Source organism: Mobula birostris, chromosome 32 (genome assembly GCF_030028105.1).
Source record: "Mobula birostris isolate sMobBir1 chromosome 32, sMobBir1.hap1, whole genome shotgun sequence".
Lineage (NCBI taxonomy): Eukaryota > Metazoa > Chordata > Chondrichthyes > Myliobatiformes > Myliobatidae > Mobula > Mobula birostris.
In genome coordinates, this window is record NC_092401.1 from 21,171,706 (window position 1) to 21,191,311 (window position 19,606).

The following is a 19,606-nucleotide window of genomic DNA, read 5'->3' on the forward strand; positions in this document are numbered from 1 at the left end:
AGTATTATCAAAGATAACACTAAAAGCATTTTCAGATATATCAGGAGTGAAAAAAAGAGGCAAGAGTAGACATTAGACCACTAAAAATGACCCTGAAGATGTAGTAATGGGGGATAAGAAAATGGCGAATGAACTGAATCAGTATTTTTATCAGTCTTCACTGTGGAAGGCACTAGCCGTAAGCTGGACGTTCAAGAGTGTCAGGGGACAGAAGTGAATACAGTTGCAATTACTAGGGAGAAGTTATTTAGGAAATTGAAAGGTCTGAGGGTAGATAAGTCACCTGGATCAGATGGACTACATCAAGAGTTCTGAAAGAGGTAGTTAAAGAGATTGTGGAGCCAAGAATCACTAGATTCTGGCATGGTTCTGGAGGACTGGGAAATTGCAAATGTCACTCCACTTTTCAAGAAGGGAAGGAGGCAGAAGAAAGGAAATTATAGGCTATTTATCCTGACTTCAGTGGAGGGAAGATGATGGAGTCAATTGTCAAAGCTGAGGCTTCAGGTGCTTGGAGGCACATGATAAAATAGGCCAAAGTCAGTATGGTTTCCTTAAGGGAAAATCCTGCCTGACAAGTCTGTTAGAATTCTTTGAAGAAATAACAAGCAGTACAGACGAAGGAGAATCAGTGACGCTGCTTAGCAAGATAAGAGCCCATGGTATTACAGGAAAGATACTATCAGGGATAGTTCATTGGCTGATTGGTAGGAGACAAAGAGTGGGAATAAAGGGAGCCTGTTCTGACTAGTGGTGTTCCACAAGGGTCAGTATTGGAACTGTTTCTTTTTACCTTGTATGTCAATGATTTATATGATGGAACCTGTGGCTTTGTTGCCAAGTCTGAGGACAATATGAACATGGGTGGAGGGGCAGGTAGTGATAAGGAAGCAGGAAGGGATAAGGAAGCAGGAAGGTTGCAGATGGACCTAGTCAAATTGCAAAAATGGGCAAAGAAGAGACAGATAGAATACAGTGCTGGGAAGTGTATGGTCATGCACTTTGCTAGAAGGAATAAAAGCACAGACTGTTTTATAAATTAGGAGAAAATTCAAACATCTGACATGCAAAGGGACTGGGGAGTCCTCATGCAGAACTCCAGGTTGAGTTGATGGTGAGGAAGGCAAATGCCATGTTAACATTCATTTCAAGAGGTCTAGAATATAAAAACAAGGATGGAATTCTAAGGCTTTATAAGGCACCGGCGAGACCCCACTTGGAATATTGAGAGCAGTTTTGGGCCCCTTATCTAAGAAAGGATGTGCTGAAACTGGAGAGGGTTCAAAGGAGGCTGAAGAAAATGATCTGGGATGGAAAGGCAATCGTATGAGGAGCATTTGATGGCAGGTGAGCCAGTACTCACTGCAATTTAGAAGAAGGGCTTCATTGAAACCTATCAAATGTTAAAAGGCCTGGATAGACTGGACGTGGAGAGGACATTTCCTGTAGCAGGAGAGTCTAGGACCATAGGGCACAGCCTCTGAACAGGCGGATGTGCATTTAGAATGGAGATGAGGAGGAATTTCTTTAGCCAGAGGATGGTGCATCTGTGGAATTCTTTGCCACAGGCGATCTTGGTGATCTTGTGAAACCCAGCAGCAGGGAGAAAGTGTGTTGATGGAACTTATGTGCAGAACATGAGACCTTCACATCCTTACCCAGAATGTCAATCCTTCCCACATTGCTGAGACATTCTGCCACTGATTGGTCACTGCAAACGTCCAGCTGCTGGATGTGCAATGTTTCATTCAGTCTCTCTCCGGCAGCCTCTTCGAGTTTTCCTTTACGACCTAAATTTCGCATCGTCGCAATGACTGTTTTGGAGGAAAGAAACAACAGAATCGCTAAGTATTGCATTCGGTGTAACTATGCAGTTTCACACCAGATATCCAACTGGTCCCAAACCAAACATTTTGAAATAGAGTCATGCAACACAGTAAAAGGCCCTTCAGCCCAACTTGTCCATACCAAACAGGTTGCCTACCTCAACTAATCCCAATTCAACAACATCCCTCTAAATCTTTTATATCAATGGGCCTGTCCAAATGGCTTTTAAACATTGTAATTGTACCCATCTGTGCATCTTCCTTCAGCAGCTCATTCCATATAATAGACAATAGGTGCAGGAGTAGGCCATTCAGCCCTTCAAGCCAGCACCACCATTCACTGTGATCATGGCTGATCATCCACAATCAGTACCCTTTTCCTGCCTTCTCCCCCTATCTCTTCACTCCTCTATCTTTAAGAGCTCTATCTAACTCTTTTTTGAAAGAATCTAGAGAATTGGCCTCCACTGACTTCTGAGGCAGAGCATTCCACAGAACCACAACCCTCTGTGTGAAAAAGTTTTTCTTCAACTCCGTTCTAAGTTGTCTACCCCTTATTCTTAAACTGTGGCCTCTGGTTCCCCCTGTGTGTGGGAAAAAAACTAGCCTCCCCCCCATGGCCCTTTTAAATCCTTCCCCTTCACCTTAAACCTATACCCTTGAGTTTTTGGCTTCACTGGGAAAAAGACTGCAACTATTCAACCGACTATTTCTCCCATACCTCAATAAATGTCACCACTCACCCTCCTCTATTCCAGGGGAAAATGCTCCAGTCTATCTAGTCTCTTCTTATACCAGTTATATCATGAAGACTCACACCCACCCTGCTGATAGACTGTTTATCGCATTCCCATCAGAGAAGAGGCTACATAGCATCCAATCTAGGGCCACTAGAAAAATCAGTTACTTCCCCTAAGCCGTCGGCTGAGTAACACCTTCACCCATTAGAAACAGAATCAGGCTTAATATCACTGGTTTATGTTGTGAAAGTTGATGTTCTGCAGCAGCAGTACAATGCAATACATAAAAAGCTATACGTTACAATAATATATACATAAAATATTAAATTAAATACTGTAAATTGTGCAAAAAGGGAGAAAAAATAGTGAGGTGGTTTTCATGGGCTGGTTCACTGCCTTTTTAGAAATCTGATGGTGGAGGGGAAGAAGCTGTTCCTAAAATATTGAGTGCATGTCTTCAGGCTCCTGTACTTCCTCCCTGATAGTAGCAATGAGAAGAGAGCCTTTCCTGGGTGATGGGGGTCTTAATGATGGCTGCCACCTTTCTGAGGCATTGCCATTTGAAGATGTTCTCGATGCCGGGGAGGCCAATGCCCATGATGAAACTGGCAGAGTTTACAAACTTTCTGCAGCTCTTTCCGATCTCTGCAGTGGCCCCTCCATACCAGATGGTGATGCAACCAGTTAGAATGCTCTCCATACTTCTGCAGAAATTTGCAAGTCTTTGGCGTCATACCAAGTATCCTCCAACTCCTAATGTAATATAGTGGCTGTCATGCCTTCTTTGTAATTGCATCAATATGGGCCCAGGAAAGATTTCTTAGAGATGTTGACACCCAGGAATTTGAAACTGCTCACTCTTTCCACTACTGTCCCCTCGATAGTGTGTTCTCCCTCTATTTCCCTTTGCTGAAGTCCACAATCAATTCCTTGGTCTTATTGACGTTGAATGCAAGATTGTTGTTTCTACACCACTCAACCAGCCTTCTCGTCGCCATCCGAGATTCATAACAACAGTTATGTCATGGGCAAATTTATAGTAATAGCATTTTGAGCTGTGCCTAGGCACACGGTCAAGTGTAGGGAGAGTAGAGCAAGTGAACTAAGCACATATCTTTGAGATGTGCCAATGTTGATTGTCAGTGAGAGGAGAGATGTTAGATCCAACTGTGGTCTCCTCGTGAGGAAATCAAGGATCCAGTTGCAGAGGGAAGTGGAGGGCCAGGTTTTGAAGCTTGTTGATCAGTCTTGCACGTGTGACGGTGTTGAACTGCGAGCTCTGATCAATATTCCGCAGCTTGGCATAGGTGTTGCTGTCATCCAAAGCCAAGTGGAGAGCCAGTGAGATTACATCTGCTGCAGACGTACTGTATTGTGGTGGTAAGCTAACTGCAGTGGGCTGAGGCCCTTGCTTAGGCAGGAGTTGGTTCTGGCCATGGCCATCCTTTCAAAGCATTTCACCACAGTAGGTGTTAGCAAAACTGGATGATAATCGTTGAAGCAGCTCACCCTGCTCTGCTTGGGAGCTAGTGTGTTTGAAACCCTTTTGAAGCAGTTGGGAAACTCTGACTCCAGCAGTAAGAGATTGAAGACGTCCTTAAACACTCCCACCAGTTGGTTGGTGCAGGTTTTCAGTGCTCTACCAGGTACACCATCAGGGCCCGACGCCTTCTGAGGGTTCACCCTCTTGAAAGATGTTCTGACGCCGGCCTCCAAGACAGAGGTCACAGAGGCTTCACACAGGTGTAGTTTTACTCTCTCTTTCAAAGCAACACAAAAGACATTGAGCTCATCTGGGAGCCATGGAGACACTCAGGATGTTAGGTTTTGCATTGTAAGATGTAATGGTCTGCAAACCCTACCAGAGCTGACTTGCATCATATTCCATCTCCAACTTCAATCGGAATTGTTTCTTCATTCTTCTGTAGGTTGTCCTTGGACCTCTTGTATGGTTTTGAATCACTAGTCTTGAATGCCATGGACCTAGCCCTCAACAGACTGCAAGTTTCCTGGTTTATCCATGGATTTTGGTTTGGGTATGTCTGGTATTTTCTCGAAGGCACGCACTCATCCACACAAGTCTTAATGAGGTCGGTGACAACTGTTAAATATTCATTCAAATTTGAAGATGAATCCCTGAGTATTGACCAGTCCACCAATTCAGACCAGTCGTGTAAGCACTTATCCACCTGCTTTGACCATACCCTCATGGTCCTCACTCTGTGCCTGTACACCGGGGAGTACAAATACAGCCAGGCGATCGTACTTGCCAAAGTGTGAGCATAGGATGGCACGGTTAAAGTTCTTGATAGTGGAGTAACAGTGGTCCAGTGTGTTGGCTCCTCTGTTTCCACAGGTATTATGTTGGTGGTATTTGGTCAGAGACTTCTTCAAGCTGGCCTGGTTGAAATAGTCCGCAATGATCAGGCTGTGGTTTCTCGTGACCTCGGATCATGGTGCTCTGCTCCTCCAGTGCTTGTCTGATGTTGGCCGGGGTGGAATGTACACCACTACCAGGATAATGACGGAAAACTCTCTCAGCAGCTAAAATGGACAAGACTTGACTGATAAATGCTCCAGGTCGGATGAGCAGGATTGAGACAGAACTGCCATGTCGATGCGCCACGAATAGTTAATCATGAAGCACACGCTGCATCCTCTACTTTTTAAAGGGACTCTGCTCTCCTGTCCTCCTGTCCACGTGGTGAATGGTGAAGCCCTCGTGAAACGGTGGAGCTAAGCACTAACCCACTACATCCACATCAGTCACTCCTCTCCACAGCTCCTCAGCACCCTTCATTCCCCCTCTCCATGCACTGTCACTTCACTCTTACACAATAAGATTGCTTTTACATTTGTTTTGTTATGCCCATTGTTTTAGATTAGATTAGATTCAACCTTATTGCCATTGTGCCGAGTACAGATACAAAGCCAATGAAATGCATTTAGCATCTGACCAGAAATGCAAAGAATAGTGTTATTTACAAAATAACTGCGAATAAAAAAAGTGCTACAGCACACAAATATAAAAGTACTGAGACAGTACAATACAGATGCAATACTGCTTAGCGCTGTGATGAGAGGTTCAGCAGGGTCACAGCCTCAGGGAAGAAGCTCTTCCTGTGCCTGCTGGTGTGGGAGCGGAGGCTCCTGTAGCGCCTACCGGATGGGAGATGAGTAAGAAGTCCATGGTTAGGGTGAAATGCATCCCTGATAATGCTTCTCGCCCTGCCCAGGCAGCGTTTATGGTCGATGTTCTCAATGGTGGGCAATTGGGTGCCGATAATCCGCTGGGCAGTTTTCACCACACGCTGGAGTGCTTTGCGGTCCAATATGGAACAATTGCCATACCACACTGAGATGCAGTTGGTGAGTATGCTCTCAGTGGTACAGCGGCAAAAGTCCATCAGTATCCTGGGACAGAGGTGAGCTTTCTTGATGCTCCGAAGGAAATAAAGGCGCTGTTGCACCTTTTTGATCAGGATGGAGGAGTTCAGGGACCAGGTGAGATCCTCGGAAATGTGGACACCAAGGAATTTGAAGCTTGATACATGCTCCACCACAGCTCCGTTAATGTAGATGGGGACTTGAGTGTGACTCCTGGATCACTGTAGTGGGTTAATGCTCAGCTCCACCGTTTCACAAGGGCTTCACCATTCACCAGGTGGACAGGAGGACAGGAGAGCAGAGTCCCCTTAAAAAGTAGAGGATGCAGAGTGTGCTGCATCAGATCCATGGTAACAATTATTTCATTCTTCTTTACACTTGTGCGCTTAACAATGACAATAAACAATCTTTTAATCGTAAATACCTCAAGCACTCCAGTCCTAATAACATAATTTGAATTTTCATGCACCCTTTCCAGCTTGATGACATCCCTCCTACAGCTGGGTGATCAGAACTGCGCACAATATTCCAAATGTGGTCTCATCAACATCTACCTTTATCCACAAATGTCTATCCAACCTCTACCTTTCTCTCAGCCCCGTCCACCTGCAGACTAACCTGTTCTCACTGACTGCTGCGCAGGTTTAATTCCTCCCATTGCACTAATATACCTCCCTATGAGAAAAATGGTGCTCCAGCAGTTTAGGTGTAACTTGTCACTCTTAGATCATAAGATATAGGAGCAGAATTAGGCCATTTTGGCCCATCGAGTCCACTTTTCATCATGGCTGATCCATTTTTCCTCTTAGCCCCAATCTCCTGCCTCACCACCCACCCCCCACCCCCCACTCCGTATTCTTTCATGTCCTGATCAATCATGAATCTATTAACCTCTGCCTTAAATATACATAAAGACTTGGCCTCCACAGCTGCCTGTGGTGACGAATTCCACAGATTCACCATTCTCTGGCTAAAGAAATTCCTCCTCATCTGTTCTAAATTGACGCACCTCTATTTTGATGCTGTGTTCCCTGGTCTTAGACACTCCCACAATAGTAAACATCCTTTCCACACCCATTCTATCAAGGCCTTTCACCATTCAATACATTTTCAATTAGGTCATTCCTCATTCTTCTAAATTCCAGTGAACACTGGCCCAGAGCCATCAAACACTTTTCATGTGACAAGCCGTTCAATCCTGGAATTATTTTCATGAACCTTCTTTGAACCCTCTCCAGTTTCAGCACATCCTTTCCAAGGTAAGGGGCCCAAAAACTGCTCACAATACTCCAAGTGAGGCCTCACTAGTGCTCTCGTGCATGTGCCAGCTGCTCTGGAAGGGATCCCAGTGACCCATGTATTTGAAGCTCTCCTTGCTGCATCAGCTCCTTAGCCACATACTGATCTGTACTGCCTTCCCATATCTTGCTTCAGTAGCATGTGGCAAAAGTAATTCTGAGATTACAATCTTAGAGGTCCCACTTTTCAACTAGCTCCCTAAATCTCTTTGTATGATCTCATCTCCCTTCCTGTCCATGTCATTGGTACCAATTGTTACCTACCCCATAACTGGGTTGCCAAACCAGCAGAAATGGACCACTCAGTTGGAGTCTGGTTTCACAGAAACTAATAAAGTTTTATTAAAGAAATAAGTAATACAGTACTCTGGTCGTAAGGATATAAATGCAACAGGTTAGCAATGATAAAACACACATGTACACAGAACTAGGATAATAGGAATCAATCAAGCTCTATCGCAGTCTAGGGGTAAAATGATCAGTCTCAAGTGACGCAGAGTTCAGTTCAGCTTAGTTCAGTTCGCAGTAATCGCTGTTGTGCCATTGGAGAGAGAGAGAGAGAATGCAAATTTTGATTCAGACAGACCTTTGATTTTCTTCGCAGTTAGCTTTCGGGCGGACCCTTTTTTATGTCTTCTGTGGTCATCGACTGTGACCCCTCCATTCCGGATACGACCGTTCTTCCACGGTGAACCCGGCACCCAGGCAAGGGCGGACACACACACCAGGTTCCCGCCGATCGTACCTTTTCACCCTGTGCGTCTATGGTTGGCTTCCACAACCAGACCTCCAAACTTCCACCAACTTGTGGGGGCACACCGCTCTTCTAGGGTCTTGTTATCTCATGATCTCGTGGTGTGTGTCATGCCTTAACGAACCTGTTCCTTTTATCCCCCTGCTGGGGTATCGCCTGTCCATCAAACTTCAAACAGTTCAGGTTCAAAGCAACCGGTCTGTCAATATTCTGAAGTGTGTTTCTTTCTTGTTAATCTCTCTCTTCTCTCTTATTAGCATTTTGAATGTTTCTCCATTGTCTCTCTTATCTCTATCAGCGTCAATCTTCTGATAACTTGGTTTGTCGTCACATAATATAGACCGAGACCTCTGGCTGCCCTTCCTCTCTCAGAATGTCCTCTGCCCATTCAGAGACCATGACACCAAGGAAGCAACACACCATCCTGGGAGTCTTGCAACCATTTTTATGAAGAAACAGTTGGTACTATACAAAATCACAAGAGATTTAAACAGGAAGGAGCAAAGATGTTTGAGTAGTATAGGGTGCCAAAACTGTGAAACACATATTTATTATTCTGTACAAAGGACATGGAGAATTTCTTTCTTGAAATATTATAAAGTTAAATCCATTATCTGAGTGTTGGGGAATCAAGAGCTCAATGACATACACTTAGGATGAAAGGGAAAAAGTTTAACAGGAAACAGAGCAACCTTCTCACCTTCAAGGTGGTCATTATATGGAAAGAGCTAGAGGTAGAAATGGTTGAGGTAGGCTCCTTAAATACATTTAAAAAACACTCAAGACCATAAGACATTGGAATAGAATTAGTCCGTTCAGCCCATTGAGTCTCCTCCACCATTTCATCATGGCTGATCCTCTCAACCCCATTGTCCTGCCTTCTCCCCATAATCTTTCATGCTCTGACTAATCAAGAACCTATCAACCTCCATCTTCAATGCACCCAGTGACCCAGTCTCCATGGCTGCCTGTAGCAACAAATTCTACAGATTCACCACCCTCTGGCTAAAGAAATTCCTCATCTCTGTTCTAAATGGATGTCCCTCCATTTTGCGGCTGTGCCCTCTGGTCCCACCAAAGGAAACATCCTCTTCACATCCACTCAGTTTAGGCCTTTCAACATACCATAAGTTTCAATGAGATCCACTGCCCCCCGCCCTCCAACAAACACCTATTCTTCCAGCCAGTACAAGCTCAGAGCCTTTAATCACTGGTCATGATAACCCTATCATTCCTGGAATCATTCTCGTGATCCTCCTCTGTACCCTATCCAATGTCAGCAGATCTTTTCTTAAATAAGGGGCCCAAAACTGCTCACAATACACCAAGTGAGACCTCACCAATGCCTTTTACAGCCTCAGCGTTACGTCCTTGCTTTTATATTCTAGTCCTCTTGAAATGAATGCTATCATTGCATTTGTCTCCCTCACCACCAATTCAACCTGCAAATTAACCTTTAGGGAATCCTGCATAAAGACTCCCAAGTCCCTTTTCACCTTGGAGTTTTGAATTTTCTCCCCATTTAGAAAATATTCAATGTATTTATTCCTCCTAGCAAAGTGTATGACTATACTTCCCGACACTGTATATAGTAATATTTACGTCAATTGCCGTCAATCCTAAGTGGATATTTTATACAAGGACATATTGTACTGCTTAAAGTTTGCAAAATTACATCTTAGTCCACTGAAGTTGTATACAAAAGCCAAACTGAACCTTCAACAATTCTGATCATTGTGTGTCAAAATTATGGGTCATGTATTACAAGTGCTTAACCAATATTTAATTTACTCAAGATGAACAGTTGATACCTGTTAAGGATGAAAGCTGACAACTAGCCTGGCTCAATCCTTTTATCCATACAGTACTGTGCAAAACACTAGATTTTTTAAATATAAATTTTGCTTTAATATTAATTTTGTTTTCTTCATTAGTGTATTAGTAGAAAAGAGCAAATTTTAGATTTCCATAAATTCAATTTCCAAAAAGTAAATGCTACACGGATATTTCTGAACTTCGTATTAATTATGACCACTTTTCAAATAAAATCTTGATTCCTTTGTAGGTAGATTGCCCAGTACATGATTAAACAATGATTGCAAGCAGGTGCTAATGGTTAATGACATAATGAGTTGAATGAGCAATTAAGCGCAGTGCCCTGAAGGGTCATCGCCACGGCTGGAAGCCTGGCAGGAGAACGGGGATCCAAGTCTGGCTGTACCACAGAGGGATGAGGCCTCCTCTGCCTAGCATCTTGTAGGCGAATGTGCAGTCACTAACAAATAAAACTGACGATCTCAGGGCAAGGCTGCTGCATCAGAGGCAGATCTCAGTTGTCTGCTGTACCGAGAGTTGGCTATCTGTGGACATGCCAGATGCAGCGGTCAGATGGGAAGGATTTACAATTTTCAGGATGGATCGGACTGTGAACTCAGGTAAGGAAAAGGGTGGCCAACATGGCAGTTGTGTCGAACTCATGTTCCCCTGACTTGGAACACCTATTGATCAAATGCAGACTATTCTATTTGCCTCAGGAGTTCTCATCTGTGATCCTGACTGCAGTTTACATACCACCAGTGGCCAGCATTAAGAAAGTACTTGTGACACTGCACGGTATCATCTGTAGACAAGAAACAACCCACCACAACACATTTCAAATTGTAGTCAGTGTCTTCAACCAGGCTTGCTTGAAGAAAACCCTGCCCAGTTATCACCAGCATCTAACCTGTAGCACCAGAGGTCCCAGCACACTAGACCATTGGTACACTACGATAAGGAATGCCTATCGGTCCTTCCTGAGACCGCATTTTGTCAACTGGGACCACTGGTCTGTCCTCCTACTGCCTGGATACAGACAGGGCCTGAAGAGCAAGGTTGAAGAGATCAAAACAACTAAGAGGTGGTTGCAGGAGGCTGAGGAACAGTTACAGGATTGCCTTAAGTCAGTGGACTGGGGGTGTTCAAGCACTCGTCTGAGGATCTGAATGACTTCACCAGGATTGTAAGAGACTTTATTAAAACCGCTGCAGGTGACTGCTTCCCCATGAAATTGTTCAGAGTTTTCCCCAATCAGAAGCCCTGGATGAACCTTGATATCCAAAATTTGCTGAGGGCCAGGTCAGGGGCATTCAAGTCTGGAGGGATCTTGGGGTCCGAGTCCATAGGACACTCAAAGCTGCTGTGCAGGTTGACTCTTTGGTTAAGAAAGCATACGGTACATTGGCCTTCATCAATTGTGGGATTGAGTTTAGGAGCTGAGAGGTAATGTTGCAGCTATATAGGGCCCTGGTCAGACCCCACTTGGAGTACTGTGCTCAGTTCTGGTCGCCTCACTACAGAAAGGATGTGGAAACCATAGAAAGGGTGCAAAGGAGATTTACAAGGATGTTGCCTGGATTGGGGAGCATGCCTTTTGAGAATAGGTTGAGTGAACTCGGCCTTTTCTCCTTGGAGCGACAGAGGATGAGAGATGACCTGATACAGGTGTGTAATATGATGAGAGACATTGATCATGTGGCTAGTCAGAGGCTTTTTCCCAGGGCTGAAATGGCTAGCACAAGAGGGCACAGTTTTAAGCTGCTTGGGAGTAGGTACAGAGGAGATGTCAGGGGTAAGTTTTTTATGCAGAGAGTGGTGAGTGGGTGGAATGGGCTGCCGCGATGGTGGTGGAGGCGGATACGATAGGGTCTTTTAAGAGACTCCTGGAAAGGTACATGGAGCTTAGAAAAATAGAGGGCTATGGGTAACCCGAGGTAATTTCTAAGGTAGGGACATGTTCAGCCCAGCCTTGTGGACCGAAGGTCCTGTATTGTGCTGTAGGTTTTCTATGTTTCTATGAATGTCATAACCTCCTATGAAGTTAAATCAAGTGACATGGGAGACAGCAAAGCTTCGCTTCCAGATGAACCCGATGCCTTCTATGCTCACTTTGACTGTCAGAACATGGAGAAACCAGCGCACACCTCTGCATTTCTTGACAATCCTTTGGGTCTTAGTATCTGAAGATGACGTGCAGGCTGCCTTCAAAAGGGTGAACCCAAGGAAAGCATCTAGTCTGGACAGGGTACCTGTCCATGTACTGAAGACCTGTGCTGACCAAGTGGCTGATGTATTCGTGGATATCTTCAACCCCTCTTTGGCAGTGTGTGGTTCCCAACCGCTTCAAGCAGGCTTCAATCATACCAGTGCTCAAGAAGAGCGTGGAAACCTGCCTCAGTGACCATCGCCCAGCTGCACTTGCATCCACAGCCATGCAGTGTTTTGGGAGGCTAGTGATGAAACACAGCAGCTCCTGTCCGCGTGATGATGTGGATCTGCACCAATTTGCCAACAGGTCCGCAGCAGATGTCATCTCACTGGCCCTTTACTCACCCTTTTTTTTAAAGTGTGTCGTACCAGACATTCAGCCATTCTTGTCTGGCACATGGTGTCAGGATTAACCGGGTCATGTTATGAACGTTCCTGACTCGACCATTGTATTTTTTACAAGGCTGAGTGGCCAGCTCGACACTCAACCCGGCACAGATGGAAAGCGTGCTAGGGGGTGGCCCGACCGGGATTTGAACTCGGGAACCTTTGCTCCGGGGTCTGGCGCTGATCACACTGCGCCACCAGCTGGTCTTTTACACACCCTGGAACATCTGGACAGCAAAGATGCATACATCAGGATGCTTTATCAATTACAGCTCAGAACTCCTCAAAACTAATCAGTAAGTTCCAAGATCTGGACTCCAAGACTTCAAAACCTCCTTGTATAACTGGATCCTGGAGTTCCTCACTTGCCCAGTTATTTTGGATTGGCAAAAAATATCTCCTCCACAATCTCCACCAGCACTGGTGCACCAGGCTCTTCTTAGGCACCGGTATGATTGAAGCCTGCTCTGCTGGCTTTACACCTATGACTGTGTGCTAAGCACAGCTCCAACACTATATTCGAGTTTGCTGATAACACCACTGTTGTTGGCTGTATCAAAGGAGGTGAGGAATCAGCATACAGAAGGAAGATTGAAAACTTGGCTGAGTGGTGTCAAAACAACAACATCTCACTTGATGTCAGCAAGACCAAGGAACTGATTGTAGACCTCAGGAGGAGGAAATCAGAGGTCCATGAGCCAGTCCTCATTAGAGGATCAGAGGTGGAGAGGGGCAGTAGCTTTAAATTCCTGAGTGCTACTATATCAGAGGGCCTGTCCTGGATCCATCATATAAATGTAATGGCAAAGAAAGCACGAGCCTCTGCTTCCTTAGGAGTCTGCAGAGATACAGCATGACATCAAAAACTTTGACAAACTTCTATAGAGGGACAGTGGAGAGTATTGACTGGCTGCATCAAGGCCTGGTGTGGGAATACCAATGCCCTTGAATGGAAAATCTACAAAAGGTAGTGGATTCGAACCTGTACATCACAGGTAAAGCCCTCCCAACCATTGAGCAGATCTACATGAAACACTGTTGTAGGAAAGCAGCATCCGGGATCAAAGATCCACACCACACAGGCCATGCTCTTTTCTCACTGCTGCCATCAGGAAGATGGTACAAGAGCCTCAGGACTCGCACCACCAGGTTCAAGAACAGTTATCACCCCTCAACCACCAGGCTCTTGAACAAAACAGGATAACTACTGAGATGTTCACACAACCAGTGATCTCACTTTAAGGATTATTATCTTGTTATTTAGTTTAGATTAGATTATGAGAACACTCAGTCCTCTTTTATTGTCATTTAGAAATGCATACATGCATTACGAAATGATACAATGTTTCTCCGGAGTGATATCACAGAAAACAGGACAGACCAAAGACTAACACTGACAGAACCACATAATTATAACATATAGTTACAGCAGTGCAAAGCAATACCATAATTTGATAAAGAACAGACCATGGGCACGGTAAATAAAGTCTCAAAAGTCCCCGAGTCGATCGACTCCCGAGTCCCCGATAGCAGGTGGCAAAAGGGAGAAACTCCCTGCCATAAACCTCCAGGCACCGTCAACTTGCCGATGCCTTGGAAGCAGCCGACCACAGCCGACACTGAGTCCATCCGTCCGAAAACTTCGAGCCTCCGACCAGCCCCTCCGATACAGCCTCCCGAGCGCCATCCTCTGCCGAGTGCCTTTGCCCTCTCCCCGGCCGCTGAAACACGCAAAGCCGAGGATTTCGAGGCCTTCTGCTCTGGAGGTTCCAGTTACCACACAGGAGCAGCGGCAGCAAAGCGGGCATTCCAGAGGTTTTCCAGATGTTCCTCCGTACTCCACGTCTGTCTCCACCAAATCAGAATTGCACACGGTCTCCTACTTGACAGATAACAGACATCACCACAGAAGTGGCCACACGCGCCGCCTTCGCGCCGCCATCTTCTCCTCCTCCTCCTCTTTCCATGCTCACATTATTTATTGCTGTTTATTTATATTTGCATTTGCACAGTTTGTTGTCTTCTATGCTCTACTAGATCTTTCAATGATCTTGTTGTAGTTACTATTCTATAGATTTGCTGAGTATTCCTGTAGGAAAAAGAATGTCATGGTTGTATGTGGTATCATATATGTATTTTGATAATAAGATATACTTTGAACTTTGAATGAACTAAACTGATTAACTGTAAACACAAAATACTCTGCAGATGCTGGGGTCTCCTGCCCCTTCCCCCTACAGTCCTGACGAAGGTTTCCGGCCTGAAACGTCCACCAATCTTTTCCACGGATGCTGCCCGACCTGCTGAGTTCCTCCAGCGTGTTGAAACTGATCAACTGAAACAGAACCGGGTGTAGGAGGAATCAAACTGGGCCAAGTACAACCAAACAAAAAGGTGAGGGTGTGGCAGCTGTGAGAGTTTAACCTTCAAATCATCAATTCTTACACCATGGTGAGACTGAGCATAGCAACAAGACTCAAGGTGGTCATCCTGCATCAGCAAGGTCTCCCAAGCAGAAATTTCACAGCAGACAGGACTTTCAAGCTATGCTGCCAAAGCTCTGAAGAAGCACAAAGAAACGGGCAAAGGCTGAGAACCAGAAATAGAGTGGCCGGCCACAGAAACCGAGTGCAGCAGCTGAGAGATACAAAGTCACACCCCTTCTAAACTGGGAGAAGTCCAAAACCGTGATCAGCTCTGAACTCACAGAAACCACTGGAACCCAATACACCCTTCTACAGGTCAAAGTCTTATCAGAAACAGTGTTCATGGAAGAGATCCTACCAAAGTGAAAACGAAGTCAAGAGACCCACCTACACACGAAAACACAAAGACTGGGGTGCTGAACAAGAACAGCAAGTGCCCTGGACTGACTACTCAAAAGTTGAAATTTTTGGCTCAAACAGGAGGCTGTTTGTCTGTAGAAGAGCTGGAGAGTGCTACGTGGATTAGTGTCTGCAGCCAGCAGTGAAACACCTGAGATTCTCTTCAGGTTTGAGGCTGCATTTCTGCAAAAGGAGTGGGTAGTGTCATGAGAATTGACGCAATTCTCAATGCTGAGAAATATAAGCAGATTCTCATCCATCAGGGAGGCACCTGATCAGTCCCAACATCATTCCGCAGCAGGACAATGACCCAAACACATGGCCAAGGTCTTAAAGAGTTACCTTCAGCAAAAAGAACTAGCAGTTCTCCAAAAATGGTATGGCCTCCACAGAGCCCTGATCTCAACGTCATTGATGCTGTCTGAGATTACCTGAAGAGACAGAAGCAAGCAAAACAGCCTAAAGTCTGCAGAACTGTGGCAAGTTCTCCAAGATGCTTGGAACAGCCTACCAACCAATTTTCTTAGAAAACTACATGACAGTGTATCTAAGAGAACTGATGCAGTTTTAAAGGCAAATGGTGGTCACACCAAGTATTGAGTTTAGTTTTTTTTAAGTTTACTGTTCTTTATAGTAATTTTTTTGATATTTAGAAGGTTTTCATTTCATTTTTGAAGGCATCTCGCTTTACAGATTTTTTTTACATGTGCTTGAGACTTTACACAGTACTGTATGTGCAAGATTATTTTTTTCTGTAATAATACCTGGTCAGTTTTCCAAAAAATCAGGCAGATGTCAGTGTCGCAGCAATAACGGAACAGCTTGGCAGGGGGCATAATTCTATGGTGATATCTGAACCCACAGTACTGTATATCAACTTACAAACAGGTACACCTAGCTACATAAGAGGAAATGTTCAAAGTAATGTCCAAGTCAATCACATGGCATCCAAAAATATACAAAAATAAAAAAAGGTATCCATTTTCATCATGAAGTCATTTGTGTGCATAATCCTTCCAAACCTAGTAAAGATAACCTCAAATACTTAATAAAGTCATTGGGGCAGGTTTATGGAAAGGAAAAGTTCACGCTGTGGTAGTTAATAGGTTAATATGGGAGTTAGCAACTCCCATACAGGCAGAGTTCACATACTGTACAGGCAGAGTCATTAATAAACTTCCATATGGGCAGAGTTCACACACTGTACAGGCAGAGTCATTAATAAACTCCCATACGGGCAGAGTTCACATACTGTACAGGCAGAGTCATTAATAAACTCCCATACAGGCAGAGTTCACATACTGTAAGGCAGAGTCATTAATAAACTCCCATACAGGCAGAGTTCACACACTGTACAGGCAGAGTCATTAATAAACTCCCATATGGGCAGAGTTCACACACTGTACAGGCAGAGTCATTAATAAACTCCCATACAGGCAGAGTTCACACACTGTACAGGCAGAGTCATTAATAAACTCCCATACAGGCAGAGTTCACACACTGTACAGGCAGAGTCATTAATAAACTCCCATACAGGCAGAGTTCACACACTGTACAGGCAGAGTCATTAATAAACTCCCATACAGGCAGAGTTCACATACTGTACAGGCAGAGTCATTAATAAACTCCCATACAGGCAGAGTTCACATACTGTAAGGCAGAGTCATTAATAAACTCCCATACAGGCAGAGTTCACATACTGTACAGGCAGAGTCATTAATAAACTCCCATACAGGCAGAGTTCACATACTGTACAAGCAGAGTCATTAATAAACTCCCATACAGGCAGAGTTCACATACTGTACAGGCAGAGTCATTAATAAACTCCCATACGGGTGGAGTTCACATACTGTACAAGCAGAGTCATTAATAAACTCCCATACGAGTGGAGTTCACATACTGTACAAGCAGAGCGGTTAATAAACTCCCATACAGGCAGAGCTCACATACTGTACAGGCAGAGTCATTAATAAACTTCAGTTGAAGATCCTGCAAGGCTGACATTCGTTGGCTCTTTGTACTCTTCCGCAATATCAAACACAACATGGTGTTAGAAGTATCGGATCATTTATGAATTCATGCTACGGACCAAGTGAGATGCCCAACAAGAAAGTTTACAGTAAGACAGTTTTTGTTTGCATATTTCTATGAAAAATTTCTGCTCGCATATATCTATGAAAAATATCTGTCTATGCTAGTATGCTAAATTGTATGCACCATGGAAGTGGGGAAGTGCACAGAGGCACAGAGACACAAACACAGCAGAGAAGACAGTCAAACTCCCAGGGAGAGAAAAGGTGACCTTCGTAGTCCAAATAAATAAAATAATAAGCAAACAAACAGGGAAATGGAGCAAATACCTTCAGTACCTACATCTACTTACTTAATAAAGCCCCCCCCCAAGACATTTAATTTCTCTAAACCAGGGGACTTTGAGAGATGGCTCAGATGCTTTGAGACATCTAGGGTTGGAAGCCATCTCACAGGCTTCAGAAAAGCATCAAGTAAGCAGACTGTTATACTACATGGGTGACAAAGCAGATGACATAGCGATGGCTTACGACTGACTGATGCTCAGAAAAAAAGTACAAAGCAGTGCAGAACAAATTCAAAGAATATTTCACAGGAAAGCAAGATGTGATATATGTGAGGGCAAAGTTCAACTCCTGAAAACAGGAGACAGATGAAAGAGTAAATAACTTCATCACAGCATTGTATATCCTCTCAGACAACTGTGCACATGGAAATCTGAGAGATGAGCTAATTAGAGACAGGATTGTTGTCAGACTACTAGACACCAAATTGTCAGAGAGACTTCTGTTGCAGGCAAACCTCACATTAGAGAACACTATTACTACAATGGTCAGGCAGAGTGAGAATATTCATCAGCAATAGGTAGTACTCAGATACCAAAAATGATACTGAGGTAAAGCTAGAAGCTATACAAAAAGAAGGGCACAGACAAGATGCAGTTAGAAAGTCTATAGAAAGAGGTGACAGTAGAGCTAAACTCAAACAAAGTTGACAAGTGAAACAGAGAGCAGGGAGATGCTGCACGTCTCCATTCTACATCAAAGAGCTCTGTCCAACAAAACAAGTGAGATTCCACCAGCACAGCAGAGTTGGCCATTATAAAAGCCAGTGACACTCAAAAACAGTTCTTCAGGAGGTCAAAGAAGACCATGATTCAGACAAGGAGAAAGCTTTCCTTGGAGTTCTAGATTCAAATAACAAGGCTAGTATACTAAGCTTCAGTTGCAAAATGAGGCAGTGACATTCAAAGTAAACACTGGGGCAGATGTCTGTTCACAAAACTGGTGAAGAAAACAGACATTGCACTAACCCAACAAAGAAAGTGCTCATGGGGCCAGGGAAACGTAAGCTCAGTGTGAAAGGAATGTTTGCAACTTCCATCCATAAAAATGAGAAACAGTTAGAAGAAGATGTTTATGTTGTTCAAACACACTTCTCACCACCACTGGGACAACATGCCATTGAGAAGCTGAACCTCATTGCAAGATTGGATTCCCTGAGCAATGTTCACTGGCAGAAGTAGCCGGAGTTGTTCAGAGGCCTGGGGGTACTGAAGGAAGAGTACCTCATCCAGCTGATGTCAGGAGTAATGCCCTACTCTCTGACCATACTGAGGCATATACCAGTCCCATTGATGAACAAAGCCAAAGCTGAACGTTAAAGAACAGAGACAATTCACATCATAACTAGAGTGAAATCACCTACCGACTGGTGTACAAGCATTGTTCCTGTTCCGAAGCCAGATAGCGTAGTGAGGGTCTGTGTTGAATTAACAAAACCGAATAATGCAGTGAATTGGGAGAAGTTTATTCTTCCCTCTGTTGAGCACATATTGGGTATGCTTCGTGGAGCAAAGTTCTTCACCAAACTAGATACAAACTCAGGGCTCTGGCAGATCCATTTAGCTCCTGATTCACAGAAGCTCACAAACTTTATCACACCACATGGACACTATGCCTTCAAGAGACTCTCTTCTGGCACCTCATTGGCCCCTGAGCACTTGTAGATGAGGATAAACCAAATTTTGGAGGGACTGGAAGGAGTAGTCTGCCACATGGACAATATGCTCATCTTTGGAGGTTCAAGTGAGGAACGTGACAAAAGAATGGGAGCTGCCTTGGAGAAGGTGAAACAGGCTGGAATCAACCTGAACGAAAAGAAATGCGACTTTTCATAGATGGAGGTGAAGCTCTTATGCCATCAACTGTCCTTTGAAGGAGTGCACTCAGATTCAGGCAAACTGCCAGGGGTTCGGAACATGAAACAACCAGCAAATGTATCAGAGGTCTGCAGTCTCCTTGGCATGGTATCCAGTTGGGAAAGTTTATTT

General features: G+C 44.4%; 1 protein-coding gene across 1 annotated transcript in view; it reads right to left on the reverse strand.

Moving 5' to 3' along the window:
• Positions 1 to 19,606, reverse strand: part of rdh8a (retinol dehydrogenase 8a) — a 56,183-nt gene that overhangs the window by 24,844 nt on the left and 11,733 nt on the right. Inside the window, exon 3 of the mRNA XM_072248162.1 lies at positions 1,659 to 1,814. Within this exon, the coding sequence (XP_072104263.1) occupies positions 1,659 to 1,814 (156 nt within the window). The remainder of the gene's footprint in view (positions 1 to 1,658; positions 1,815 to 19,606) is intronic.